General features: G+C 57.3%; 4 protein-coding genes and 1 long non-coding RNA gene across 6 annotated transcripts in view; 3 read left to right on the top strand and 2 right to left on the bottom strand.

Annotated features, from left to right (window-relative positions):
- The window catches only part of LOC102447889 (uncharacterized), a 97,756-nt gene that overhangs the window by 35,510 nt on the left and 34,632 nt on the right, over window positions 1-27,614 (top strand). The gene's annotated exons all lie outside the window — the stretch shown is intronic.
- LOC112547665 (butyrophilin subfamily 1 member A1-like) overlaps window positions 1-27,614 on the bottom strand; it is a 60,949-nt gene that overhangs the window by 18,068 nt on the left and 15,267 nt on the right. The window lies entirely within an intron of this gene.
- Window positions 492-9,762, top strand: LOC142823158 (E3 ubiquitin-protein ligase TRIM39-like). The gene is made up of 5 exons (XM_075913719.1): window positions 492-1,358; window positions 5,129-5,492; window positions 6,555-6,577; window positions 6,676-6,776; window positions 7,746-9,762. The coding sequence occupies exons 2-5, from the start codon at window positions 5,229-5,231 to the stop codon at window positions 8,417-8,419; spliced, it is 1,062 nt and encodes a 353-aa protein (XP_075769834.1). The 5' UTR covers window positions 492-1,358; window positions 5,129-5,228; the 3' UTR covers window positions 8,420-9,762.
- On the top strand, window positions 11,743-26,386 carry LOC102449091 (butyrophilin subfamily 1 member A1-like). Of its 2 annotated transcripts, XM_075913631.1 has the most exons (11): window positions 11,743-11,883; window positions 13,605-13,829; window positions 15,263-15,367; window positions 17,067-17,414; window positions 18,731-19,012; window positions 20,231-20,347; window positions 21,236-21,256; window positions 22,001-22,021; window positions 23,187-23,207; window positions 23,301-23,327; window positions 23,900-26,386. In XM_075913631.1, exons 3-11 carry the CDS (start codon window positions 15,274-15,276, stop codon window positions 24,583-24,585), a joined length of 1,617 nt encoding a protein of 538 aa, XP_075769746.1. In that variant the 5' UTR covers window positions 11,743-11,883; window positions 13,605-13,829; window positions 15,263-15,273; the 3' UTR covers window positions 24,586-26,386. The 2 variants fall into 2 exon arrangements, with proteins under 2 accessions (XP_075769746.1, XP_075769744.1); XM_075913629.1 differs by lacking the exon at window positions 11,743-11,883 and having other exon boundaries at window positions 12,620-13,829.
- LOC142823194 (uncharacterized) lies at window positions 13,598-15,266 on the bottom strand. The gene is made up of 2 exons (XR_012898493.1): window positions 14,787-15,266; window positions 13,598-13,892 (listed from the first exon to the last, which is right to left on the bottom strand). It is a non-coding gene; the product is annotated as an uncharacterized LOC142823194 (long non-coding RNA).

Raw genomic sequence — 27,614 nt, 5'->3', positions numbered from 1 at the left:
TGCGCCGCCTCCCAACCGCTGCCCATCACCCTAGCCTCACGCCGGGAGGTTCGGGGTGAGGCTGCCCTGGGTGTGGGGGCCATTTCAGACTGTGATGGGGGGCGACAACTTTAACCATCACTCCAGGAACTATGTAGGCACCTGAAAACTCTAGTTTTCCGTCAACTAATTTAGCAATTAGCTGACATGGGCCCTTTATCTCTCTCTGTGGCTCAGGCCCTTAATTATGGTAACGTTTGGAGTTTGTTGGAAAATGTGCGTGCTATATTTACATGATTGCCTAGGGCAGAGCTTGGTGGGGGGCTCAGAGCAAGGGGTTGGGTGGAGGGGGGACAGAGGGCTGGGCAGTGTGGGGGCACTCCAGGCAAGGGTTGGAGGGAATAGGGCAGGGGGTTGGCTGTGGGAGAGCTCAGGGCCTAACTTCTTACCAAAATTGTAGGGCCATGGAGGCCAGTTGTTTCCCACCCCCCTGGCAGTAATGGGAGATGGCAGCCATGTTGAACAAGGGACAGTGCAAACTCTGTTAACTTGTGGAACTCCTCGCCAGATGAGGTTGTGAAGATCAGGACTTCAACAGCGTCCAAAAAAAGAACTAGATAGATTCATGGAGGTTAGGTCCATTAATGGTTGCTAGCCAGCATGGGTAGGGAGGTGTCCCTGGCCTCTGTTTCTCTGGAAATGGGTGACAAGGGAGGGATCATGCGAGGATTACCTGTTCTGTTCATTCCCCCTGGACTACCTGGCATTGGCCGCTGTGGGCAGACAGGGCACTGAGCTAGATGGGTCTTTGGTCTGACCCAGAGAGCTTGAAGCTGCAAAGCATGGTCATTGGGTCTCTGACATCTGGAGTTTCCTCAGGAAGTCCAGGGTGTCTTGAAGGCAAATTTTGAAGGGTCCATGGCACATAAAAACGCAGTTCGGCGTAGTGGGATTTTCAAAAGCAGGAAGGTGCCTAACTCCCATAGGAAGCTAGTGCCCACGCACCTTTCAAAGTTCCACTATGTGCCTGAGGAGCTCTGGGCCTAAATGATTTGCCCAAGGTCACAAGGGGAGGTCTGTAGCAGAGCAGGGATTTCTGCACCCTCACCTGAAACCCACAGATCCATCAGCACAGACAGCAGAGCGTTTCCTTTTCGTTTCCCACCGGAATATAGTTCAGTGATGTGCCGTAGAGCGGAGACTCTGACCCCAGAGGCACCCATGTGATATCCCTCCCCTCTGCCGCTCCTAGTGTTACCTTTGTACCCGCGCTCGGCCTGCGCCTTCCTGCTGCTGCTCCCCACCGCCGGTCGCCATCTCAGCCGGGGCAGAATGCCCTGGGAAGGGGGGCAGGTCTGGACATTCACGCGGGGATCTTGGTAAGTCTCCCCCGTCGTTCTGAAATGCAATTCCCCCTCTGCCTCCTTCTCGCCAGACTGAGCCTGTTTTCTTGGGGAAAAAATAAGGTGGCCCCATAAAAGCAGAGCCGATAAAATCACATTGCTCATTTCTCCCGGCTCCTCGCCCTTCAGCTGTCCGGGTTCTCCACATTCGAACCGAAACCTGCATCCGGAGTCTCATCCGGCCCCCGGGCTGAGCTGTCCCCTGTGTGTTTTCTGTTGGACACATGGAGCCGCAGGGCGGGAAGGGACCTCAGGGGCTTTCGCCCCACCCCCTGCCAAGGCGCAGGGTTGCTTGTGTCTAAACCCAGGGAAGGAGCTGCCACAGCCTGCCTTGGCCGCGTGTTCCACGGCCCTTCCGGTTCCCCGGATCCTGTCTACACGCTGGGCGCCAAATCTGGACACAGCCGGGGTGAAAGTCACTTCGCTTTCTCAGGCTGTGTCTGCACTACAAGGCTTTTGCGCAAAACCCAGCGGGGCGGCCACACCTCAGGCGCGTTTTTGCGCAAGTCAGTCGGCAGAACAGGGCTGTAGCGGGGAGGGTTCGTCCTGTCCCCACGAGGAATAACTCCTTTTTGTGCCACAGTTTGCGTGAAAAGGCAAGTGTGGACGCTCTGGAGGGGTTTTTGCACAAGACACCCCTATGGGCAGAAGCACAGGTGCCCTAGTGGCCGTTCCGTGAATGGCCATCAGGGCTTTCTTGCACCAGAGCATCTGTGGACGCTTTTGCGATGCACCTTGAGGGCTGGATGCACTTTTGCACAAGAAGGTTTTGCGCAAGATCTCTTCTGCAAAAGGCTTCTTGGGCAAAATCCCTGCAGTGTAGACGAAGCCTAACAGGCACCGTCGGATCACAGCCTGCCCCTTTTTGGGAGTAAGGCCTCAGGGCACGGGGGAAGGGATACAACCGTACCTGTAAGACATTTAAGTGTAGGCTGGAGGGGGGAGAGGGGCTGAGGGCAGGGGGTTGGGGTTTGGCGAGTGCAGGACTCAGGCCAGGGGGCTGGGGATATGAAGGGTGCAGGAGTCAGAGTTGGGGTGCATGAAGGGTTCAGGGCAGGGAGTTAGGGGAGTTTACATGAGGCAGGGCAGAGGGGGGGATGGGAGGGAGAATATGTGGGGGTAGGGGTAGGTTAACTTAGCTGGTCAGGACCCTCGCCAGCCCCTCCTGTGGCAGATGGGGGCCAGACCGCGGGGCCTACACGAGGATCAGGGCCAGACACTAGACACAGCCGGACAGGGGCTGATTCTGCCTCTCCCCAGGACTAGTGAGGCTAGGCTGCTGCAGCTGCACAGGAAACCGGCTTGGAGCGCATGCATCACCCCTATAGCACGCCCACAGGTGGCCTCTTTATGGTGTCTGCCTACCCAGGCCTGCTTTTGCCGGAGGAGCACACCAGGAAGCACCCCGTTCCTGTCCTCTCTGGACACAGCCCTCCAGCCGAGGCTAACCAGTCCCAAGTAAAGCCAAACTGGGTCAGCCCACAGATCCATTTAACCCAGCATCCTGTCTTCCGATAGCGGCCAATGCCAGGTGCCCCAGACTGAACGAAGAGAATAGGTAATAATCAGACAGAGGCTAAGGAAACCATCCCTGCTCAGCCTGGCTAATAGCCATCGATGGACCTAAGCTCCATGAATTTATCTAGGGATTTGGGGGGTTTTTTGGAACCTGGTATAGTCCTGGTCTTAACATCTTCTGGCGAGGAGTTCCACAGGTTGGCAGCGCTTGCATGAAAAAAAACTTCCTTTGGTTTGTTTTAAACCTGCTGCCTATTCATTTAATTGGATGACTCCTAGGGTACATCTAGACTACCGCGTTTTGTCGACGGAAGTTTTGTCGACAGATACTGTCGACAAAACTTCCGTCGACAATTTGCGTCCAGACACATGGAGTTCTGTCGACAAAGCAAGCCGCTTTGTCGACAGAACTCCGTAATCTGGACGCAGTGTTACAGGCAATAACACCTTCTGGCGACAGAAAGTGTTATGCCTCGTAAAATGAGGTTTACCAGCGTCGACAAAACCGCGGAGTTCTGTCGACGATATGTCGACAGAACTCTGCGGTAGTGTAGACGCTGGTATTGTTTTGTCGACAAAAGTCCACTTTTGTCGACAAAACTAGGTAGTCTAGACACACCCCTAGTTCTTTTGTTATGGGAACAAGTCAACAACTTTTCCTATTCACTTTTTCCACACCACTCATGATTTTACAGCCCTCTCTCATATCCCCCCTTCGTCTCCTCTTTTCTAAGCTGAAAAGTCCCCGTCTTTTTAATCTCTCCTCCTATGGGACCCGTTCCAAACCCCTCCGCATTTTTGTGGCTCTTTTCTGAACCTTTTCCAAGGCCAAGAGATCTTTTTAGAGGTGAGGCGACCGCATCTGTACGCAGGATTCCACATGCGGGCATCCCATCATTTTATAGAGAGGCAAGAAGAGATTCTCTGTCTTATTCCCTGTCCCTTTTTTAATGATTCCTGGAAAAACCTCGCCATGTCCAGAGATCGCATTTGATCTTCCACTTTTTTTTTGCGGAAGAGCAAACATACTCTTTCGGGGAGCCATGTATTCCTTGTTCTACAAGGAATAAGGACTCCTCCGAAAGAGGAGGCTTTTCTGCCATTTGGCCCCATCTAGAAGGGGCCAAATGGAGGAAAAGCCTCTTCCGGAAAAGCAATCGGAAAACCCTTTTTCCAATAGAAAACTGAAGTCTAGACCTAGCCTGGGTGGATGTTTTCAGAGAACTATCCACCATGACTCCCACATCTCTCTTTGGAGTAGTTGCAGCCAAATTAGTTCCCATCATATTGCACGTCTAGTTGGGGTTATTTTTTCTAGTGTGCATGACTTGACATCGATCTGCATTTCATTTCATTTGCCATTTTGTTGCCCAATCGCTTAGCTTGGGGAGATCTCTTTGAAGCTCTTCACAGGCTGCATTGGTCTTAACTATCTTGAGCAGTTTGGGATCATCTGCAAATGTTGCCACCTGGTTACCCGTGTAACGATGAAACACCCCTAGCACTGGGAGCTCATAATCTATATGAGAAATGCAACGTGGCAGAAATTCCTGGCCTAGCTATGGGCTGAGGAGAAGGAAACAATAAACCAAACTGGGCTGTGAGCACTGATAATACTCATTCGTCTGTTCTTCGGAGCAGAGAAAACTCGGCCCCAGCACTACTGAGGAATGGGATTGTGGGGCCATGTTTTATTCTGAAGCTGAGCAAAGAATCAAAGCCGGCTGGAAAACCCCTTGGGAGTTGGTTACTCCCTGGCCCTGTTGCACGTTGGGCCGGATTCTCCCTTGGATTTGTCCACCTTCCGGTTCCAGACGTTGGCTCTCGTCCTGCCTTTCGCCCCCAGATCACAGAGCCCTTTAACGCCCCAGATTTCCTCCCCGCGAGGGCACAAAAGCACCGTGAGCAACTCACCTCTCGCGCTGCCTTTTGATAATGGACCAGAGCTGGCTCTTCGTCTGCCCCCCGGGGCGCTGGCTCTGGCCCATGAATCTCCTTTGGGCTCTGTGTGTGACAACGCTGCGCTCTTCCAGGACCCACCAGAACTGGGGGCTGGGTCTCGTGTCTGTCTCACCAGGACTGACCTGAGCTAAATCCCCCCTCCCTGGCCTTGCTCCCTGGGGAGGGGGTGTCCGGCCAAGCCGCGGTCCTGCCCTTTCCCCCTGTCCTTCCTCTCCCAGCCGGTTCCTAGTCCCCTTTCCTCAGTTTCCCTTCTCTTTTCTTTCCAGGCGCCTCCCTCCTCTTTGCCTCACCCTGCACTGAGCAACACAGAGTCCACAGCAGACACAGAGCCGGGGAAGGAGACAGACAGACGGAGAGCCCAGAGCCATGGCGACGTCTGCTCCATCAGGGAGTGGGGAACAGCGGGAGGAGGGTCGGCAGCCCCCAGTTCCAACGTCGTTAGCGGGCAGAGAGCTAGAAGATGCCATTTGTAACATCTGTGAGGGTTCTGTGACAGACCCGGTGACATTCGAGTGTGGACACAGCTGCTGCCGGGGCTGCCTCGGCCAACGCCGGGCGGGAATGGAGGTGGCCTCTTGTCCTCGCTGTGAGGGAACATGCCAAGAAGGAGCCTCCAGGGACAGCACACAGGTAAGCAGCACAGTAGAGTCCGTGAAACTGGGGCTAGAGCCGGGAGAAAGTGGTCAGGAAGGGACGTCTGCATGGAGGACACCCCTTTCGAAGGGCAGCAGAGGATCCCTGTCTCACCGGGGTCACACGGTGGTTCCCATGGCACAGAATGCTGAGTCGTCCAAGATAGGGGTGGTTTTTACATAAAAGCGGCCAGACCAAGGGTCCATCCAGCCCACAGCGGCCAACATCAGGTGCCCCAGAGGGAGGGAGCCCAACAGGGAATCATCAAGTGATGCCTCTCCTGTCGTCCATCCCCCGCCCATGACAAACAGACGCCAGGGCTAGCAGCCCCTGATGGACCTAACCTCCATGAATCTATCTAGCTCTTTTTTGAACCCTGGCAAAGTCCTGATCTTCACAACATCCTCTGGTGAGGAGTTCCACAGGTTGGCTGTGCTCTGAGTAAAGAAAAGCATTTGGATAATTAAATCCCTTCAGGGTCTCATGTCCCCCACCCTACTCTGGACAGACACCAGCCTGCTGTGACCAGACCTAGCCATAGGATTGTTCTTCTGCTCGACTCTGCACTGATCAGGCCTCAGCTGGAGTCTTGTGTCCAGTTCTGGGCACCGCATTTCAAGAAAGATGGGGAGAAATTGGAGAGGGTCCAGAGAAGAGCAAGAACGATGCAAGGTCTAGAGAACATGACCTATGAGGGAAGGCTGAAGGAATTGGGTTTGTTTAGTTTAGAAGAGAGAAGACGGAGGGGGGACATAAGAGCCGTTTTCAGGTATCTAAAAGGGTGTCACAAGGAGGAGGGAGAAAACTTGTTCATCTTGGCCTCTGAGGACAGGACAAGCAGCAATGGGCTTAAACTGCAGCAAGGGAGGTTTAGGTTGGACATGAAGAAAAACTTCCTGCCTGTCCGGGTGGTGAAACACTGGAATAAATTGCCCAGGGAGGTTGTGGAGTCTCTATCCCTGCAGATATTGAAGAGCAGGTTGGACAGACACCTGGCAGGGATGGTCTAGATGGTCCTGCCCCGCAATTCTAATGCTTCCTCTTTAACTGTCTCCTTAGGGCGCGCAGGAGACGCCGGCCAGGTGAGACGCCATGTTCCGTTTCCCATCCATTTCTCTCACGCCCGCGGCAGCGGTGCCCGTGCGGCGTGTCTGACACTAACAGGCTGTGTTCTCCATAGGCGAGGGCAGGTGAGGCGGCAGGAACCAGCGCCCAGTGCTGCTGAGCCAACGGTTGCGCGTGGAGTCCCCGGCATGACAGAAATACCGAGGGAATTCACAGGTGATGCTCACAGCCGGCGCTCTGTGTGTCTCCCACCCACGTTTGCCCCCTTCCTAAATCCATGGGCCAGGCTCCTCTGGGCTCTTCCGGCCAAAGGCACCACACGTGCGGGGAGATACAGAGGCCAACACGTTCACGCTGGGTCCCTGCGGAAAACGGGCACTTGCCTGTGGCAATTTAACACTGACACACTCTCTGCAGAGACTGGCTCAGGGCCGGCTTTCCTAGCGACCCTTGGTACCTAGCGCTGGAAACTCCCCCTGCCCATAGCGACATCCCCTGTGTCTTATAGGGCAGCATCTCTTCATGTGTCCCTTTCCCCAGTCGCAACAAATTAACCTGGGGGGGGTCTCTCTTCCTACCCAAAATGGGGCTCCCCAGAGCAGGGAGTGTCTAATAGCCTGGCCGGGGAAACCGACCAGTCCCCCCACCCTTGCTCCTACAGGCAGCCCCATCTGCCCATCTCCCCCCTACGACCCTGGCACCTGCCCCACTGCTCATCCCCTGTCCTGGCACCCGTCCCTCCCCTTGGTTCCATGGCCTGTTGGAGCTCTGACCACTAACTCTGCTGCCTGGTACCCTGGCTTCCCTGAGGGCTGTGCCTGGCCCTCCCTCACCCCTGCAGCCCCCTGGAACCTGCCCTCCCTTTACCCCCCTCCAGCCTCAAGGTGCCCACTTCTCCTGCTCCCATTGCCCTTGCACCTGCCTCTGTCCTCTGCCTTCCACCCCCTCTGCCCCTCCCCTTTCCTCTCCCAGCATCAGCCTGCCCCATCCCCTGCCCCTCCCTCATCATCACCTTCCAACCCCCCCAGTCCTGCCCTTTCCCTCAGGAAGAGGGGCCTGACTTCCCACAGGCATCACCCCCCCCAATTCCCATGTACAGCAATTAACGGGGAGGCAGGTTAATTTCCTGCTGACCCCAAGGACCCGCCCCTGCCCCCGGCCCTGACTCTGTGACTCTCTCCCCAGTGGACGTGACGCTGGATCCAGACACGGCTCATCCCAACCTCGTCCTGTCTGAGGATCGGAAACGTGTGAGACTCGGAGACACGCGCCAGGATCTGCCCGACACCCCCGAGAGATTTGATCTTTGTGTCTGTGTGCTGGGCGCCGAGGGGTTTGTGGGCGGGAGGTGTTACTGGGAGGTGGAGGTGGGGGACAAGCCTGCCTGGGACCTGGGGGTTTGCAGGGAATCTGTGAGCAGGAAGGGGACAGTCACATCATCACCTGGGGCCGGATACTGGCTCATATCACTGGGGGACAGGGAATACAAGGCCCTCACCTGGCCCCTAACCCCTATCTCCGTGAGCGCCAGGCCCAGCCGGGTGGGGGTTTTCCTGGACTACGAGGCGGGCGAGGTCTCGTTTTACAATGTGACTGACGGGTCCCATCTCTTCACCTTCACCGACACCTTCTCCGGGACGCTGCGCCCTTTCTTCAGTCCCGGTCTCAACGCGGCTCCCCTGACCATCTGCCCGGTGCCGGCCCAGGCCGGAGAGGATCCCAGCCCAGCCAGAGAGGAGAGGGGAGCTCAGCAGGGAGAACCGAGCGATTCCCCCAGCCGGGCTGAGGCAGCGGGGAGGGAGGAGGAGATACCTCTCTGCTCCAGCGAGGCTGGGAACACCCCAAGTGGTCCCCGCTAGCGCTGGCCCGGCCCTGCCCAAACTGGCTGGCAGCTCCGCCCTGATCTGCACTCCTGGGGAAATCGAGGCTGCAGGGTCGATCTTCCAGCATGCGATTGAGCTGGTCTAGCGAGGACCCTCTCAATCGCACACTGAGGGCGCCTCGTCGGCGGGAAGGGAATTCTCGTGGCTGGAGTCGCGGGTCCGGCGTCGACGTTCTCCCCCAGCGCAGAGCTGCTCTGAGTCACTCCAGGCTGCTGGGTCCCTCGGGGGCACTTCCTTGGCCTGAGCAGTCCCAGCCGTAGGCGGCAGGAGACAGCCGAACTGGGGAAGGCAGCAAAAGCTCCGCCCCTTCCACCTGAAGCCACTCCCCTTCCCTGAGACCACGCCCCTCAATCTTCCCCCCCTTTCCAGCCCCAACTGAGGGTCAGGGCTGCTGCGTGGTGCAACCCCGACCTTCTGCCGCACGGCCCCACCCTTCCCTGGCCACCGGGGAGCTGCAGGGCTGCAACCCAGCCAGCAGACAGGAGCCGGGCTCCCTGAGTTTCCTGCTTTTAGCTAGAAATGGGGGCAGAGGGTGGCGCTTGCACAGAGGAAGGAGCTGATTTGGGGGGAGGGGAGTTAAAAGGGGGCAGGAGCCCAGTCATGGGGTGGCAGCCTCGTCCCTGAGGTGAGGCCCTTCTCTGAGTCCCAGGGGTTGGATTTTTATTTCTTGGGGGTTGCAAGGCAGGCGGGGAGGGACTGGGACACTCGGCGTTTCCCCCGGGCTGGCCTGAGGCCTTGCGGGCGGTTCTGGGCTCCGAGGCGCGGCCGGACCCCCAGGCACTCGCAGAGGCAGGACAGATCTGATCCGGGGCTGGCTGGCAAAGAGAAATACACCCCAGTGAAGCGGAGAGCTGCCTGGGCTGCCGTGGAGGGAAAAGCCCTTGGGGGAGCCCTGAGGAGTCCCAGGCTGGGTGGAAGAAAGGGAGGGGAAATCTGTAGCTTTTGATACTGGTATGTCAGGTTTAGCAATGCAGCAGTGGAGTTTAATAGCAGAGCAATGTCAGATGCATCTCTCAGCAATATCGGTTATTTTATTGGATTAAATTAAGTCCTTTTAGTTCAATGTTTATTTCTTTGCTCTAAAGTTCAGTGAGTTCAGTCAGTGGACGGAAGCAGAGAAGAGAGTTTTGGTTTTGTGTCTGTGCTAACGAGGGGTCCGCCCAGCTGCGCCCCCCTCCCTGCTCGTTGGTTACCACGGTTGCAAAGCATCACTGCCGAGCTCGGGGGGGCCCGACCCCCAAGCCCTCCCCTCCCCCACAGGGTACCCCACTTCCCCCTAGTCCTAGTGCCACCCCATCTCCCTGCCCCCCAGCGCCCCCATTTCCCCCAGTGCCCCCCACTTCCCCTGCCCCCTAGGGGCTCCTTATTCCCCCTCCTCTTCTCATGCCCCCCAGAACCCCTCATCTCCCCCCAGCGCCCATTTATCTCCTTCTGCCGGGTGGTTTCACCCCAAATACCCAACACGCCGACGGACATTCCACTCGACAGGACGTCTGAGGGGAACAGCGGGCGCGTCGATCTGCCCAGCTCTGTTCTCTCCGCGCGTTTCCTGCACAGCAGCCGCCCGTACGGGTCTGTCTGGTATCAACCCAGACGCTCCGGTGGTTTTATTCGGTATTTTTGTTCCACCATCCGGCAACCCTACCCGGCAGGCCAGCGAGACATCGCCAGCTCCTCGTGTATCGCGCACGTTGAGTGTCCACACGCGGGCCCCTGGACTTGTCACCCCCCAGCCCAGCCAGCGGCCAGGGGGCCTGGGACGTGTAACCCGTTACCCGGCAGAGGGGGAGCAGCACCCCCCCCACCAGTCTGTGCACTTGCACATTCTGATTTCACACGCGTGTGTAACGGGGGCGGGCGCAGGAGACCCCTTGGGGGTGTTTCCCGGGGTGCTGACAGAGACACTCGTCTTCCCGCTCTCGGGGCGTCTCACCGCCCGGTCCTGCTGGGCCAGCTCCCTGCTCCCCCCGGACACCCCCTGGGCTGGCTCCCTGCTCCCCCCAGACACCCCCTGGGCCGGCTCCCTGCTCTTCCCAGACACCCCCTGGGCCGGCTCCCTGCTCCCCCCAGACACCCCCTGGGCCAGCTCCCTGCTCTTCCCAGACACCCCCTGGGCCAGCTCCCTGCTCCCCCCGGACACCCCCTGGGCCAGCTCCCCTGCTCCCCCCGGACACCCCCTGGGCCGGCTCCCCTGCTCCCCCCGGACACCCCCTGGGCCAGCTCCCTGCTCTTCCCAGACACCCCCTGGGCCAGCTCCCTGCTCCCCCCGGACACCTCCTGGGCTGGCTCCCCTGCTCCCCCCGGACACCTCCTGGGCCGGCTCCCCTGCTCCCCCCAGACACCCCCTGGGCCAGCTCCCTGCTCCCCCCGGACACCTCCTGGGCCGGCTCCCCTGCTCCCCCCAGACACCCCCTGGGCCAGCTCCCTGCTCCCCCCAGACACTCCCTGGGCCGGCTCCCCTGCTCCCCCCAGACACCCCCTGGGCCGGCTCCCCTGCTCCCCCCAGACACTCCCTGGGCCAGCTCCCCTGCTCCCCCGAGACACCCCCTGGGCCAGCTCCCCTGCTCCCCCCAGACACTCCCTGGGCCAGCTCCCCTGCTCCCCCCAGACACCCTCTGGGCCAGCTCCCCTGCTCTCCCCAGACACCCCCTGGGCCAGCTCCCCTGCTCCCCCCAGAGACCCCCTGCGATGGCTCCCCTGCTCCCCCCAGATACCCCCTGGGCCAGCTCCCTGCTCCCCCCAGACACCCCCTGGGCCAGCTCCCCTGCTCCCCCCAGACACCCCCTGGGCCAGCTCCCCTGCTCCCCCAGACACCCCCTGGGCCAGCTCCCCTGCTCCCCCCAGAGACCCCCTGCGCTGGCTCCCCTGCTCCCCCCAGACACCCCCTGGGCCGGCTCCCCTGCTTCCCCCAGAGACCCCCTGGGCCAGCTCCCTGCTCCCCCCCAGACACCCCCTGGGCCAGCTCCCCTGCTCCCCCCGGACACCTCCTGGGCCGGCTCCCCTGCTCCCCCCAGACACCCCCTGGGCCAGCTCCCTGCTCCCCCCGGACACCTCCTGGGCCGGCTCCCCTGCTCCCCCCAGACACCCCCTGGGCCAGCTCCCTGCTCCCCCCAGACACTCCCTGGGCCGGCTCCCCTGCTCCCCCCAGACACCCCCTGGGCCGGCTCCCCTGCTCCCCCCAGACACTCCCTGGGCCAGCTCCCCTGCTCCCCCCAGACACCTCCTGGGCCAGCTCCCCTGCTCCCCCCAGACACGGCACCGAGCTGATATCCCTGCCTGCTGAAGAGCACCACAGACACTGAATCCCTCGACGGCTGCAGTTTGGGGCCCGGCTCCCTGGGAAACCCGCTCCCCAAATGGGATCAGAGCCCCCCAGGACTCATCCCGACAGGCCCCCGTGTGCAGTGGAAGGAGGATGGGCCGGCCGACGGCTCCCCCAGGTGACGGTTCCTGACGCTGGGCTGGGCGGTCGGTAGGAGACGTGGCACGTTACCGCCCGGCAGTGCTGCGTAGGGACGGCTGGACAGGTCTGCTCCTTCCGATCCAACGGGACGACGGCGCCGGAGTTGATCCCGGGGGGCCGCGCTGGGATGAGGAATCCGTCTGGGATCCCTCCGGCTGTGAGTGCCTGGCCACCGGCCCAAGGGGCTGCGAGGGGGCCGTTCCCCTCCGGCGTTCCCCGCCCTGGCGGCTCTACATGGGCCGAGTCACCCCTGGGGCTGTGCGGCCTAGTGGCAGCAGCGCCCAGGCCCGTCTGCTCTGCCCCATGCCAGGGAGGGACAACGTGTGAGGGGAGGGCAGGCGTCTCCCCAACTCTTTGCAGCGGGACACCCCCCCGGGGGAACCAGGGCGTAAAACGGACCCTGCCCGTACGAAACCCAGGAAGGGTCTTCGGCCAGGGCAGGTCCCCCCCAGGAGGGAGCAGCCGGGCCCCCAGGGGACTCCGGTCCGGCTGGCGCGGTGCCCTGGGGTCTCATCCGGCTGAACTGGGTCCTGTGGGGTTTGCACCCCCCAGCGGCTAAGCTGGGTCTGCAACCGCTGACTTGGCCCCGAAGGCCCCCGACGGCCCCTGGCTGCCCTGGATTCGGGCTCGTGCTACGGATGGGGCAGGAGATGCCGGGGCAGGCGGGAGCACGGAGCAGGAACCCGGCACTTGGGGGGTCGCTGCGGCTAAAACTGACATGCCGAGTGGGGGCGGGAACGCGCGTTTCCACGGCTAACGTGTGAATTGGCTAAATTGAACCCGGAACCGCCTGGGCCGCTCGGGGCGGGGGTGGGGTCCCTGCTGGCCTGCCCCGGCCAAGTTGGACCCCTGGCGCCAGGGTCCCGCTGGCTGCCCCAGGCTCAGCCCTGCCCGACCCGTCTCCCCCCAGCCGGCTGGGCTCAGACACCGGTGAACTGGCCAGCGCCTCGGTCACCCCACGCTCACTGGTCACAGGCTCCCCTGCACGTCCCTAGTGCCCGGCCAGGTTAGGGTGTCGCTACCGGTCGCACGTGCGGATGGGAGCAGGTCCTGGCCCGCTGGGCAACTTCAGCCACCCGGACCTCAGCCCCCACCCTGCCAGAGACCCCCCCTTTCTCGGGTCAGACCCCTCCAGATCCCCCTGCTCCTGCATGGACAGGGCCCGATCCTGCTCCCCTCCCTGCCAGCCAGCCCGCTGCTCCCAGGGGTGCGGCTGTGTCAGGGCGGCTGGGAAGTTGGGGGGGACATGGCAGGAGGTTGTGTCCTGTGTGGAGGGAGCTGGGGACGAGGGGGAGTCGTGCGGCTGACAAGACCCCAGGCTGTGGGGGCCGAGCCGAGGGCTGCTCCGTCCCCCACACGACAGGCTGCTGCAGCCTCCAGTCCCCGGCAGCTGCGTCCCCGCCCGCCCAGGGCTCAAACGACTTTCAAACTCGGTGGCTGAATCTCCCTGTGGCTTCCTGAGGGGGCTGGACCCAGCCCTGCCCCCCCCTCCCCCCGGGACTGTAGGAGCGAAGGAAGGGCAGCAAGGCCCGGGGGGACCCGCCTGCTGGGTTTGTTTCTCACTTGGGTCTGGCCCCCCCTGATTTTTCAGTGGGCCTGCAGCCCCCGGCCTGAAAAAGGTTCCCCCCCCCCGTGTCGCTTTCCCCCTGGGGTCTGGAACCGTCGTCCGTGGAGCGTTTCCTTTTCCTTTCCCACCAGAACACAGGTCAGCGATGGGCCCTAGAGCGGAGACTCTGACCCCAGAGGCGCCATGGGACACCCCTCCCCTCGGCCGCTCAATAAACGGCTGCTCCTAGTGTTACCTTTGTACCCGCGCTCGGCCTGCGCCTTCCTGCTGCTGCTCCCCACCGCCGGTCGCCATCTCAGCCGGGGCAGAATGCCCTGGGAAGGGGGGCAGGTCTGGACACTCACGCGGGGACCTTGGTAAGTCTCCCCCGTCGTTCTGAAATGCAATTCCCCCTCTGCCTCCTTCTCGCCAGACTGAGCCTGTTTGGGGGGGGGGGATCAGGTGGCCCCATAAAAGCAGAGCCGATAAAATTGTTTCTCCCGGCTCCTCGCCCTTCAGTTGTCCGGGTTCTCCACATTCGAACCGAAACCTGCATCCGGAGTCTCATCCGGCCCCCGGGCTGAGCTGTCCCCTGTGTGTTTTCTGTTTGACACATGGAGCCGCAGGGCGGGAAGGGACCTCAGGGGCCTTCCCCCACCCCCTGCCAAGGCGCAGGGTTGCTTGTCTCTAAACCCAGGGAAGGAGCTGCCACAACCTGCCTTGGCCGCGTGTTCCTCGGCCCTTCTGGTTCCCCGGATCCTGTCTACACGCTGGGCGCCAAATCTGGACACAGCCGGGGTGAAAGTCACTTCGCTTTCTCAGGCTGTGTCTGCACTACAAGGCTTTTGCGCAAAACCCAGCGGGGCGGCCACACCTCAGGCGCGTTTTTGCGCAAGTCAGTCGGCAGAACAGGGCTGTAGCGGGGAGGGTTCGTCCTGTCCCCACGAGGAATAACTCCTTTTGGAGTTACGGCTCTTGCGTGAAAAGGCCACAAGACCCTCCTGCCAGCCCGGGGGGAGTCCCCAGAACTCTGGCTCGCTGCCGCAGAAACCCCCAGGCACCGGTTTCCCCGGGTGAAACTCCGGGGGGACGGGCAGCGACTGCAGGAAGTGAGGGGGATTTCACACCTGGCAGCCGAGAAGCAGAAAAACTCAGTGGCGGGCCAGTACGTGTCCGCGGGTTGGTTTCATCGAATTTCATTCCGGCGCAGGAGGGTGCCGTTAAAACAAAGAACGATCAGAAGGAGGGAGGGGAAGGGAACGGTTCAATCCGCAGATTTGTAAGGCTCGGATTTCTCCGAATTCAAAATGCAAAGGAGGCCCCGACAAACGCACCTGCTCTGGATCCACATCGCTACCGGAGCAAGCCCAGCAGTTCTAGCCACACCTAGATCAGGGGTGGCCGACCGGCGGCTGGTGAGCTGCATGCGGCAAGTCAAAGGAAAAATTGCACCCGCGACTCTTCTCCCGGCCCCCTGCTCTGACCTCGAGGTCCCTTCCCGTCCAGTGCTCAGTGACTCGACGGTTCTGGTGCGGCGCACGGGGCTGCCGACACGGCCGGCCTGCAGGAGCCCTGGGAGCTGCCGGAAGCCCGTCTGGGAGTGTCCCACCTGCAGCCCTGCTGCGCCGGCCGTCTCTTTGCCAGAGCGGGGAACCGGGGCCCCTCTGCTCTGGGTCTGTGGGTACCGGGCAGTGCGCTAGTGGCCGTATCACTGAGCCATGGGCCGGGCCGGGAGATTCAAGCGGCCGAGGGGCTGTCGCTGCCTCCCCCTCACTTGCCCGCTGGTTTGTTGTTGCTCCTGTTCCCCCAGACCCAGCGACGATGACGGGGAAGGATCCCACATCCCCCCCTGGCTCCACGCTGCCCGGGTACCTCACGCTCTGCCTCCTGCTGTGGGCTCCCAGGCTGGCCCCAGGTAGGTGCTCCGGCCTCCTCTTTTCTAAGCTGAAAAGTCCCCGTCTTTTTAATCCCTCTTCCTATGGGACCCGTTCCAAACCCCTCCGCATTTTCGTTGCCCGTTTAAGAACTTTTTTGGGACGAGGCGACCAGTCTGTCTGCAGGATTCAAGCTGTGGGCGTCCCAGGGTTTTATTTAAGGGCAATACGATCTTCTCCGTCTTATTCTCGATCCCTTGTTAAATGATTCCTAACATCCTGTTTGCTTTTGTAACGGCCGCTGCGCACCGAGGCTATGTCGACCCGGCCTCCATTTTGCACAGAAAATATGCAAATGAGGCAAACCGTGGAATATCGTTGGGTCTCATTTGCATAATTAATGAAACTCCTTTCTGCGCAAAAATTCCTTCTTCTGCAAGAGCCGTTCTTCCTGAAGCAAATGCGCAAAAGCCTCTTCCACAAAAACAGAGCCTCGTTAATTATGTAACTAATATTTCTCCCCCTAAATACTGTTCCAGACGGAGTCTTTCCTAGGCTGCCCCCCTCCATCAGTGGTTCCTATGCATGTTTATAGGCACCTTTTTGGGGTTCAGATAGCAACCTGTGTCATGGGAGAGGGCTCCCCCATCCTCTTCAGAATTTACGAACATCAGAGCAGCCCAGCAGGGTCCTGTCTGCCAAGAGTGGCCCACACCAGGTGCCCCAGAGGGAGGGAACAGAACAGGGAATCCTCACGTAATTCCTACCCCCGTCCCCCATTCCCAGCCTCTGACAAACAGGCTAGGGCCACTATCCCTACCCATCCTGACTCAGCCATTGATGGGCCAAACCTCCATGAATGTACCTAGGTCATTTTTGAACCCTAAAGTCCTGGTCGTCACGTCCTCCGGCGAGGAGTTCCACAGGTTGACTGTGCGCTGTGTGAAGAAAAACTTCCTTTGGTTTGTTTTAAACCTGCTGCCTATTCATTTCATTGGGTGACCCCTAGTTCTAATATTACGAGCACAAATCAATAACTTTTCCTTATTCACTTTTTTCATAATTGTATAGCCCTCTCTCCTAGCCCCCCTTTGTCTCCTCTTTTCTAAGCTGAAAAGGCTCAGACTTTTTAATCTCCCTTCCTCTGGAGCCTGTTTCAAACCGCTCTGTGAGCTTGTAGCCCTTTTCTGGACCTTTTCCAGCGCCAAAAGATATTTTTGGAGATGAGGCAACCACATCTGTATGTAGTATCGAAGATGTGGGCATCCCGTGTAGGTTCCCATACAGAGGCAATAAGAGATTCTCCGTCTTATTCTCCATCCCATTTTTAATGATTCCTAACGTTGTCTGCTTTTTTGACGGCTGCTGCACATGGCGTGGGTGTTTGCACAGATCTATCCACAGTGACTCCAAGATCTCTCTTCAGTAGCCAAATTACTCTCCATCCCATCGCATGTCGAGTTGGGATTCTTTTTCCCAATCTGCCATATTTTATTTTTTCCAATGTGCCATTCACAATCCCTGAGGGGTGGGGCAGGTCACAGCTCCAGGGAAGTACCAGCCCAGGGAGAATTGCATGAACTGCATTAGACCAGATCCCAGAAGCCCAAGAAAACAAAAGCGTTTGGGTATAAAAGCTGGATGAGAACTGATCAGGGGCTTCAAGGTGCCGCAGGACTCCCTGTTGTTTGTGCCGACACAGACTAGCCTCTGAAAGTTTTCTCCTTGTCCGTTTCCCAGCACAGTTCACAGTGACGGGACCTGAGCACCCCATCGCCGCCTCCCTGGGGGGGGAGGCCGTCCTGTCCTGCCACCTCTCCCCCCGGATGAGCGCCGAGAGCATGGAGGTGAGATGGTCCCGATCCCGGTTCTCTGAAGCCGTGCATGTGTACCGCGACGGGCAGGACCAGTTCGGAGAGCAGATGCCGGAGTACCGAGGGAGAACAGAGCTCTTCAAACACAACATCATCGACGGGAAAGTTTCCCTGAGAATACACGATATCCGGCCCTCCGACGAGGGGCAGTACACGTGTTTTTTCCAGTCCGGTGTCTTTTCTGAAGAAGCTTCATTGGAACTGCAGGTGGCAGGTTATTAACGTTGTTTCCTAAACTCTCAAAAACCCCGACTCATGCTTGGATTGTCTTGAAAACTGCTGTGACTCGCCAGTGTCTGGGGTGGGGTTAGTGGCCCAAATTTGAGGACATTTGAGCCGGGGGTGAGTGAGACACAAACAGCCCCTAACTGGTCAGGTGACATTAACACGTCGTGGTTGTTACCGTTACTTTGTGCACGCCTGGGGTTGAACGTACCCCTCCCCCAGGCCTGGAGATCACTGTCATGTCCGACCCCAGGCTGCTGACAGTCCCCATGGGAAGGAACAGAACCTACGCTGCTTAGCACTGAAACGAGGCATGATTGATCCGTCAGGGTACCCCTGCCCCTCCCACAAAGCACAGCAACAGCTCGGCCAATAGGCTCTGATATTCCCTGCGTTAGTCATTACAGCTACGCCGAGCCCAGAGAATGCAGCGGCAGCGCATGCTGCCAATTCCCAGGGGGTGCTGCCAGATTCCAAGGGGCAGAGTTAAGGTTATTTGGTGTTAACCTTCACTATGAATTTTCTTGTTTTCAGAGGTGTCTGAGTTTTGCTGAACTCAGCCGTGTGGCAGGGCAGGAGATAACTCAGGGTTAAGGTGGTCAGGCAGTTTCTACAGTTTTGTCGGTGAATGGACATGAGATCACATGATTACAGGAAGGTGTTGTTGTTTGTACAATGTCCCGCAGCGTGTGTCCGCCTGCCCTGCTGCTGCAGTCCCTGTGTGGAGCAAGAACTTTACCTCACTCTCCCCATTTTACAGATGGGAAACTGAGGCACACAGCAGAGCTGTGCACTGGAGTCGGCACAGAAACTTTTGCATATTCATGATGGCAGTGAATTCTAAGTTGTCACATGTTGTTTGTTTTGCATTTCAGCTGAACACACATAACAAACCCAGGTTTTCCCCCCTCCATCTGTGTTTCATCTGCCTGTCACAATCCCTTCCCCACCACACTCGGACAACCCCTCCCAGCCCTGCTGTGCACGAACTATTCCTTCCCTGCACTTTTGCGCTCTGGGATTTTGCCGGAGCTGGGTCCTTCTTGATTCGAGAGCGGTTTGGGCCGGGTGATCCGAGCCACTTGAACCAAACGGGAACACGTGTGTGCAGAGAACAGCCCTGGTGTTAAGAACCCTACGGCACTGGACCCTGCCCAGGTTAACTTGATGAGCCCCACTCGCGGACCCACAGTCAGTCCTTAGCTGAACAGGAAATGGCTTTTGCTCACACAGGAAGGATGATGAAGCTGTGGGTGAGCACTGGGCACTGTGGGATTATCACAAGTTCTTTTATTTCATCTGTAGGGCTGGGCTCTGTTCCTGACATCGCGGTGGAGGGACATCAGGACGGAGGGGTCCGGCTGGTGTGTCGATCGTCTGGATGGTTCCCCAAGCCCCAGGTTGAGTGGAGAGATCAACAGGGGCAGCGCCTGCCATCAGCCTCGGAAAGCAGCTCCCAGGAGCCGGGGGGCCTGTTTGGGACAGAGATTGCCATCGTTTTAACGGAATGGTCCAGCCGGAAAGTGTCCTGCCGGGTCTGGAACCCCCGTCTCAACCAGGAGAGAGAGTCGGCGGTTTCCATAGCAGGTCAGAGCCCGGAGATGCCGGAGACGCTGGCTGAGTATTGACCGTTGTGTGTCCTGTTTCTGGGTGTGAGCCTTCAAGGTGCAGAGAACTTCTTGAGAACTTGCTACTTAGATGACATCTGAAAATACCAGCAGGGAAAGCTCAGGCTCATAGTAAGCAGAAACAAAAAATGTACCTAGGAATGTTTCAATTTTTAGGAAAAAAACGGTCCTGGTTTTATGTATTGTTATCTGACAACTAACTTGGTGAACACTGAGGCTATGTCTAGATTGCAGGCTTCTTTTGGAAGAAGCTTTTCTGAAAGAGATCTGAAAAAACTTCTTCGGAAGAGAGCGTCCACACTGCCAAAGCGTAATCTGCTTTTTCGACAGAGAGCGTCCACACTGAGGGTGTGTCTAGACTACAGGGTTTTGTCGACAAAAGTGGACTTTTGTCGACAAAACTATACCTGCGTCTACACTGCCTTTGAGTTATGTCAACAGTTAACTCAGTAGTTTTGTTGACGTATGTAAACGTCATTCTACAAGGAATAACGCCTTTTATCGACAGAGTTCTATCGATAGAAGGCGTTATTGCATCTACACTGTCCTTTGCGTCCACACTGCTATGTCGACAAAGCGGCTTGCTTTGTCGACAGAACTGGATGTCGTCTAGACGCTCTTTGTCGACAGTAGGGGTATGTCTAGACTACATGCTTACGTTGACATAAGTTTTGTCGACAGAATCTGTCGACAAAACTTATGTCGACATAGAGCATCTAGACGACATCCAGTTCTGTCGACAAAGCAAGCCGCTTTGTCGATATAACAGTGTGGACGCAAAGGACAGTATAGCTGCAATAATGCCTTCTATCGACAGAACTCTGTCGATAAAAGGCGTTATTCCTCGTCGAATGAGGTTTACATACGTCGACAAAACGGCTGAGTTTTGTCAACGTTCTGTCGACATAACTCAAAGGCAGTGTGGACGCAGGTCTAGTTTTGTCGACAAAAGTCCACTTTTGTCGACAAAACCCTGTAGTCTAGACACACCCAAAGAGTGCTGTCGTAAAAAGGCTTCTTCCTTGTAGAAAAAAGTTTACCAACGTTGGAAAAACCCTTCAGGACTTTTGTTTTTTTCCGAAAAGAATGCAATTGCAGTGTGGACTAAGTGAAGTTTTTCTGCAAAACCTGCAGTGTAGGCAAACGCTTAGTCACAGCATGACACTTTCTCTTGCAGAACAGTTTTTCTCGAGGGACAAGCCGTGGATAGTGGCCATGGGAGTGATCTTGACTCTCCTGGCTGGTCTCATCCCTCTGGGCAGTTACTGCTTCGCTAGGCACTACGAAGCAAAAGGTGACGTAGAGAGAGGAATGGCGGGGAGCGGGGGGATGGTGGCGGGGGGGCTGGTGAAAGCGATTTAAAAACAAATCCCAAAGTTGAGCTATCGGGATGAGTGTCCGGAGGAGCTGCAGGCAGCGGGAGCCGGGCTGAGGGGGAAGAGGGAGCTGAAAATGTTAAGTCTGAACTGAGTCATGCCAAGTGGTTTCACCCTTCAGTTTTAACGATTCGTCGATACGGGAAGGTTTGCTCAGTCCTGGCTCACGCTGGGGCCAGGCGCTACCCCCTCTGTGGCTCTGCAGTTTAAATTAGGAGCCAGGGGTGCAGACAGCTTTGAAACCAGCCCCCTCCCAGCGCTGGCTCCTCCTCTCCCCCCCTTGCTGCCTCTGACACAGCGGCAGCGAGGTGGGGGAGTGAGTCGTCCAGTACTCGCTGGCATCCCCATTTCAAAACTGCCCCAGGGGTCTGAATTCACAAATTACCGGGCACTGAATATGCAAACTCCAAGGCAGCTGTGAAAATCGCCCCCCGAGGGTTTTCTCAGCTGAATCTCCTGGTTTCCATGCCCTGGGGTTGATTTTTAACCCTGGTGATTCCCCCTTCAGCTTCCATATTCGCCTGCAAATTCCCATCCTGCACCTCACCCCATGGCCTTGCTCCTGGCTTCACGGGGTTAACACTGTCCAGTTGTGTAGAGATCCCCTTAGCCCTGGCCCGGTGGCTGGACGGGTCCTGATTTTCTTCCCATGCCCAGTCCTGCGCTGCCCGGGAGGTGCTGGGTCTGGCTGATCACGCAGCCCCGGCCAGGCTCAATCTAAGGATGGGACGTCCCTGCGGGAGGGTCTTCGGGACTCGCTTCCTTCCTGCAGGATAACCGGACTCCTTTCTCTGTTTGGTTTGCAGACGAAGTGGAGGCGGAGCTCGGTAAGTTCCCTCCCTTCTCCCCCCTGCCCCGCACAGCCCCTGTGTGACTCTGTCTCCCACTCCGGGCGACCCACCCCTCTCTCTGCGTTTGGTTGCAGGGTGGAAAAGAATCACCCCGCTCCTCATGGATTGTAAATGGCACATAGGAAAAAATATCCCCAAATGTATTTTGGCATGAGAAAAGGTTCAGAGACGCACCACAAACATGCTGAGGAATTTGGAACGGGTGAAGAGAGATTAAAGAGATGGGACTTTTCAGCTTGGAAAAGAGGAGGCTGAGGGGGGATAGGACAGAGGTTTATAAAATCATGAGTGGTGCGGAGAAAGTGAATAAGGAAAAGTTCTTGACTTGTTCTCATAATATAAGAACTAGGGGTAAGCCAATGAAATAAACGGGCAGCAAGTTTAAAACAAAGAAAAGGAAATTCTTCTTCACACAGCTCACCGTCAACCTGTGGAACTCCTCGCCGGAGGAGGTTGGGAAGGCTAGGACTGTAACAGGGTTTAAAAGAGAACTAAATACATTCACAGAGGTTAGGTCCATCAATAGCTATTGGCCAGGATGGGTAAGGAATAGTGTCGCCAGCTTTGGTTAGAGGGAGGAGATGGATGGCAGGAGAGAGGTCGCTTGATCATTACCCGTCCAGACTCAATCTCAGGACTGGGACTTCCCTGCGGGAGGGTCTTCGGGACTCACTTCCTTTCTGCCGGATAACGGGACTCCTTTCTCTGTTTGGTTTCCAGACGAACTCCAAGAGGAGCATGGTAAGTTCCCTCTCTCCTTCTCCCTGCCCCGTACAGCCCCTGTGTGACTGTAAATGGCAAAGAGGAAAAATTATCCCCAACTAGACATACAATACGATAGGGGCTAATTTAGCTATAACTAATCAGGAAAGAGATCTTGGAGTCATGGTGGATAGTTCTCTGAAGATGTCCAGGCAGTGCGCAGCGGCAGGCAAAAAATCAGACAGGATGTTGGGAATCATTAAAAAAAGGGAGCGAGAATAAGACGGAGAATATCTTATTACCCTTAGCTGAATCCATGGGTCGCACACATCTGGAGTACTGCATACAGATGTGGCCTCCTCCTCTCCAAAAAGATATTTTGGGATTAGAAAAGGTTCAGAGAAGGGCAACTAAAATGCGGAGGGGTTTAGAACGGGTCCCATATGAGGAGAGATTAAAGGGACGGGGACTTTTCAGCTTGGAAAAGAGGAAACTAAGGGGGATAGGACAGAGGTCTATAAATCATGAGCGGTGTGGGGAAAGTGAATAAGGAAAAGTGATTGACTTGTTCCCACAATATAAGAATTCGGGGCCACTCATTGAAATGAATGGGCAGCAGGTTTTAAATAAATAAAAGTTTTTCTTCACACAGCGCAGTCAATCTGTGGAACTCCTCGCCGGAGGAGGTAGCGAAGGCTAGGATTGTAACAGGGTTTAAAAGAGAACTAGATACATTCACGGAGGTTAGGTTCATTAATGGCTATTAGCCAGGCTGGGTAAGGAATGGTGTCCCCAGCGTCGGGCAGAGGGTGGAGATGGACGGCAGGAGAGAGGTCACTTGATCATTCCCTGTTCTGTTCTCTCTCTCTGGGGCACCTGGCCCTGGCCACTGTGGGCAGCGAGGACACTTGGGTCTGACCCCGTCTGGATGTTCTTCTGTTACTTTGTGCTCCTTTCTCCTGGCTTCACGGGGTTAACACTGTCCAGTTGCAGAGGGACACCCTTAGCCCTGGCCCGGTGGCTGGATGGGTCCTGATTTTCATCCCGCACCCAGTCCTGCGCTGCCCGGGACGTACTGGGTCTGGCTGATCACGCAGCCCCGTCCAGGCTCAATCTCAGGACTGGGACGTCCCTGCGGGAGGGTCTTTGGGACTCGCTTCCTTCCTCCAGGATAACGGGACTCATTTCTCTGTTTGGTTTCCAGGAAGACTCCAGGTGGAGCTCGGTAAGTTCCCTCCCTCTGCCCCCCGCCCCGCACAGCCCCTGAGTGACTCTGTCTCCCACTGGGCGACTCACCCCTCTCTCTGTTCGGTTGCAGGGTGGAGATGCGCCCAGCTCTGCGCAGGTACTGTCCAGCCCCTGGGATTGTAGCCACCCTGGGCAGTTACACAAACGCCAGTGGGGGGTGGGAGACCCCGGACAGGGAAGGGGAAGGGGAGTCAGTTCTCCAGGCCTAGCGGAGGGCTGGCTGGCTTGCAGATCGTGGTGTGGAGGCTCCTGCACTAAGCTCCCGAGGGTCCCAGGTTTGATTCCTCCCACTGCCCAGTAACGCCCAGCAGAGCCTGGTATTAGCAGCCCCGACCCCCGGCAGGGCCACGGAGGTGCCAGCTGTCAGGGTCTCTGTTCGCTCCCCGTGTGCCACCAGCAACACAGAGGTCTCAGAACAGCTCTGAGCCAGGCTGGAGGGGCCCGGGAGAGCTCCCCTAATGCGGCTCCTTGTGTGACCCCCACACGGGCAGCCGGGTCTGTGGGCCGAGATCCAGGCCCAGAGAGTCGCGGTGACTGGCCGCATCCCCGTCCTCGCTGCGCCCGCCTCACTGACACTCACATACAGTGATTAATGGAGGGGGGGCAGGTTAATTTCCCGCTGACCCCAGGGACCCGCCCCCGGCCCTGACTCTGTGACTCTCTCCCCAGTGGACGTGACGCTGGATCCAGACACGGCTCATCCCAAACTCGTCCTGTCTGAGGATGGGAAAAGCGTGAGACACGGAGACACGCGCCAGGATCTGCCCGACACCCCCGAGAGATTTGACCCTTGTGTCTGTGTGCTGGGCGCCGAGGGGTTCGCGGGCGGGAGGCGTTACTGGGAGGTGGAGGTGGGGGACAAGCCTGCCTGGGACCTGGGGGTTTGCCGGGAATCTGCGAGCAGGAAGGAGGAGATCGCATACTCACCTGAGAACGGATACTGGGTCGTGTGGCTGAGGGACGGGGAATACAAGGCCCGCACCTCTCCCCCGACCCTCCTCTCTGTGAGCGCCAGGCCCAGCCGGGTGGGGGTTTTCCTGGACTACGAGGCGGGCGAGGTCTCGTTTTACAATGTGACAGACAGGTCCCGACTCTTCACCTTCACCGACACCTTCTCCGGGACGCTGCGCCCTTTCTTCTGTCCCGGTCTCAACGCCGGGGGCACCAACGTGGCTCCCCTGACCATCTGCCTGGCGCCAGCCCAGGCCGGAGAGGATCCCAGCCCAGCCAGCGAGGAGAGAGGATCTCAGCAGGGAGAGCCGAGCGATTCGCCCGGCCGGGCTGAGGCAGAGGGTAGGGAGGAGGAGACACCTCTCTGCTCCAGCGAGGCTGGGTACACGCCAAATGGTTCCTAGTAGTACTGGCTCGGCCCTGCCCAAACTGGATGGAAGGGTTTCTGGGGGTCAGGAAATGCCATCAAAGCATCTGTAAGCGCTACCATTGCATCCCTCTGCACTGGTTCCCACGTCCGTTTCTGATCTTTTTGAGAAGTTGGCAGAGCGATTTTGCTTTTTCACTCTAATTCTCCGTAAAATCCCAAGAAAAGCCGGCCGCACCCAGAAAGGATCTTGATGTCCCCACCTCTGTCAGGGCCGGTCATTTGGATATTCACTCTGTGTTGTGCCAGGATCACAGGATGTGCCCGGAATGGGACTGGTTCCTTGACGGCCACCGGGAAAGGAAATTCACCAACTCACGCCTGGTCCTCAAAGCCGACCACACCCTCTGTCCCAACCCTGCCTTTCCGGGAAAAGACAGGAATGGCAGTAAAAAAAAATGTTTCCTCTCAAGGACTTGCATGTCCCTGAGCTGCTAAATGCACCACAATTCGCCGCCCCGCCTCAGCACTGTCTCTGGAGTCGGATGGCTCGTCTCTCCACGGTCAGAGAAATGGACACAGAGAGAGGGGAGGGAAAGCATCTGGCACTTGTTCACAGCCATGAGTCCTGACTCCTGTTTCCCCACCCCTCAGCGCTAACCACTAGGCCACACTCCCAATTTGGCACACACACCCCTCCCAGCATTCCCACTTCTCTGGAGAAACTCCCACCATGCATCCCTCAATCTCCAGCCTTCCCCACCAGCTGTAAGGGTAGTTCAATGTTTGGCGTGTAATGTATGTTTGGTTTGACATGTTGTATATGACAGGGTATCCCTGTTCCAATCAAAATGGAGGAACTGGCATCGATTTTGTAAAACAAAATGGAAGACGAGCCACTTGCCCTGGGTCTGGCAGATCCTGATTTTCCCGCCTTTGGCAGAAAACAAGTAAACAAGTTCCAGTTTAAACCAGATTTACCTCAGAAGTACATCGCACGGGGTCTCCTAGCAGGGGCGGACGCTGCGGGGTCTCCTAGCAGGGGCAGACACTGTGGGGTCTCCTAGCAGGGGCGGACGCTGCGGGGTCTCCTAGCAGGGGCAGACGCTGTGGGGTCTCCTAGCAGGGGCGGACGCTGCGGAGTCTCCCTAGCAGGGGTCTCCCACCTGAGAAGACATAAAAGGCCGACAGCCGGACAGTTCGGGGCTGCCCATCCTAGAGGCAGGGTGCGCGGGGTTTTCCTCACAGGTCGCTGGGCGGGTGATGACATTTTTGAGTGTAAAAAGTACAAAAGTAGTAAAGCGCAGTAGAAGTTAAAACAAAAATTCAGTTTTTCCAAATTTCAGTGCCCCCAGGCTTCTCTCGACCTAAGGGTCCTCGTACTGCCGGTTGAGAAACACTGTCTTATGTGATATGCCATTGATTGGTCGCTATGGCTAGACCGACTAAGTTGAGTACAGAGGGGTAGAAACGACAATCAGTGGGAGGGAGGGAGCAGAATGGACCCACACGTCCTGGTTTTGCTATAACGAGACGGTACGGACCCATCACACCGGCAACTCAGTCCCTGGTGTCCTGACGGGTGGGAACCAAAGAGACCGTGGCCTCCTGCCTGGTACTAAAGGCGGCGTACGGGTGACGTGTAAGTGAACGAGGCTTCATTATTGTACTATAAGCTCTTCTATTCATTGCTCTTGCAAGGCTGGGCGCTATATGAATTGCTCTGCATTTTAACCCTCCAATACTTTCCATTGTCTAGTTGTGGTTTGTAAGGCTGGTCAAACGTAAACCAGTGTGTGAACGGCTTAACGCGTGCAATACAAAAGGACGTGGCTAAATCTTGCTGGAATGTTCTGGTTTCCCTTGGGTCTAAAAGTTGAACCACACGACAACTTCATGGACAGGGTGGTGTGCGATCTCCTAGAACGCGATTGCAGCTGAGCGTTTAGGGGAGATTTTCTGGCACCAGTGCATGTGGCATGGACATGAGCAACACCTCTGGAGAACACTCATTAGAGAACAGGGAACTAACTCTCTTGTTCACTAAGGGTGTGTCTAGACTACAGGAGGGTGGCCTTTTTTCGAAAAAACTTCCCCTGCGTCTAGACTGCTGCTGCATTCTTTCGAAAGAATGCAGCCATGTTTTCAACTGCGGAACACCTCGTTTTACGAGGAAGAACGCCTTGTTTCGAAAGTGCTCTTTCAAAAAAAAGGCGCTATGCAACGTAAACTGTGCTTTTTTTGAAAGAGAGCATTGGGTGCTCTCTTTCGAAAAAGCGGCTTGCTGTTCGAAAACACTGCTTGTAGTCTAGACGCTCTCTTTCAAAAGAGGCTTTTTCGAAAATATCTTTCGAAAAACGTGTGTAGTTTAGACGAAGCCTTTCATGGGACGCACCACCCTGTTCAATGAGCAGATTTTTCTGGCTCGGATGGATCCCCCCTGTTCTGAACCCCATATTGCAACTGGAGCAAGCCCAACCGTTCTAGCGACACCTAGATCGGGGTGACCAACCCGGGGCTCGCGAACCGCATGCGGCTCTTCAAAGGAAAAATTACAGCTCCCGCACCCACCGCTGTTCTGTGTTGCCCTGCGCTGACTTCTTCTCCTTGTCTGGTCAGGGCGCCGCTTGGGCCAGCGAGATCTGACGTTGTGGACATCGGAAGCCTGCTTGGACCACACATGGCTCTTAAAGGGGCAGCATTTTTTTTTTTTTTTGCTCAATTTCTTTCGGCTCTTTGCACTGTATCCACCCCTATCTTGGCTCTTTGTCAGGGCCTCTCCACAGCCCCTAATGCATGGCGGTAGTGGCAGCCATGCAAAGGAAGGAAGGGATCCATGTCTCTACCCTTACCTGGACGACTGGCTTCTCAGGGGGCGGTGGAGGGAGCAGGTTCAGCGGTCCATACTTCTGACCAGACAGACTTTAGACCAGTTAGGACTCCGGGTGAACGAGGCAAAGTCGACCCTAACCCCCACCCAGGTCATCGAGTTCGTGGGGGCACGACTGGACACCACGAGGGGGAGTTTCAGACTGCCCCCCTGACCACGGTGCGATGGTGCCTGAA

This window comes from Pelodiscus sinensis, chromosome 32 (genome assembly GCF_049634645.1).
Source record: "Pelodiscus sinensis isolate JC-2024 chromosome 32, ASM4963464v1, whole genome shotgun sequence".
NCBI lineage: Eukaryota > Metazoa > Chordata > Testudines > Trionychidae > Pelodiscus > Pelodiscus sinensis.
The sequence above is the reverse complement of the archived record's forward strand: the minus strand, read 5'-3'. Positions and strand labels throughout refer to the sequence as shown.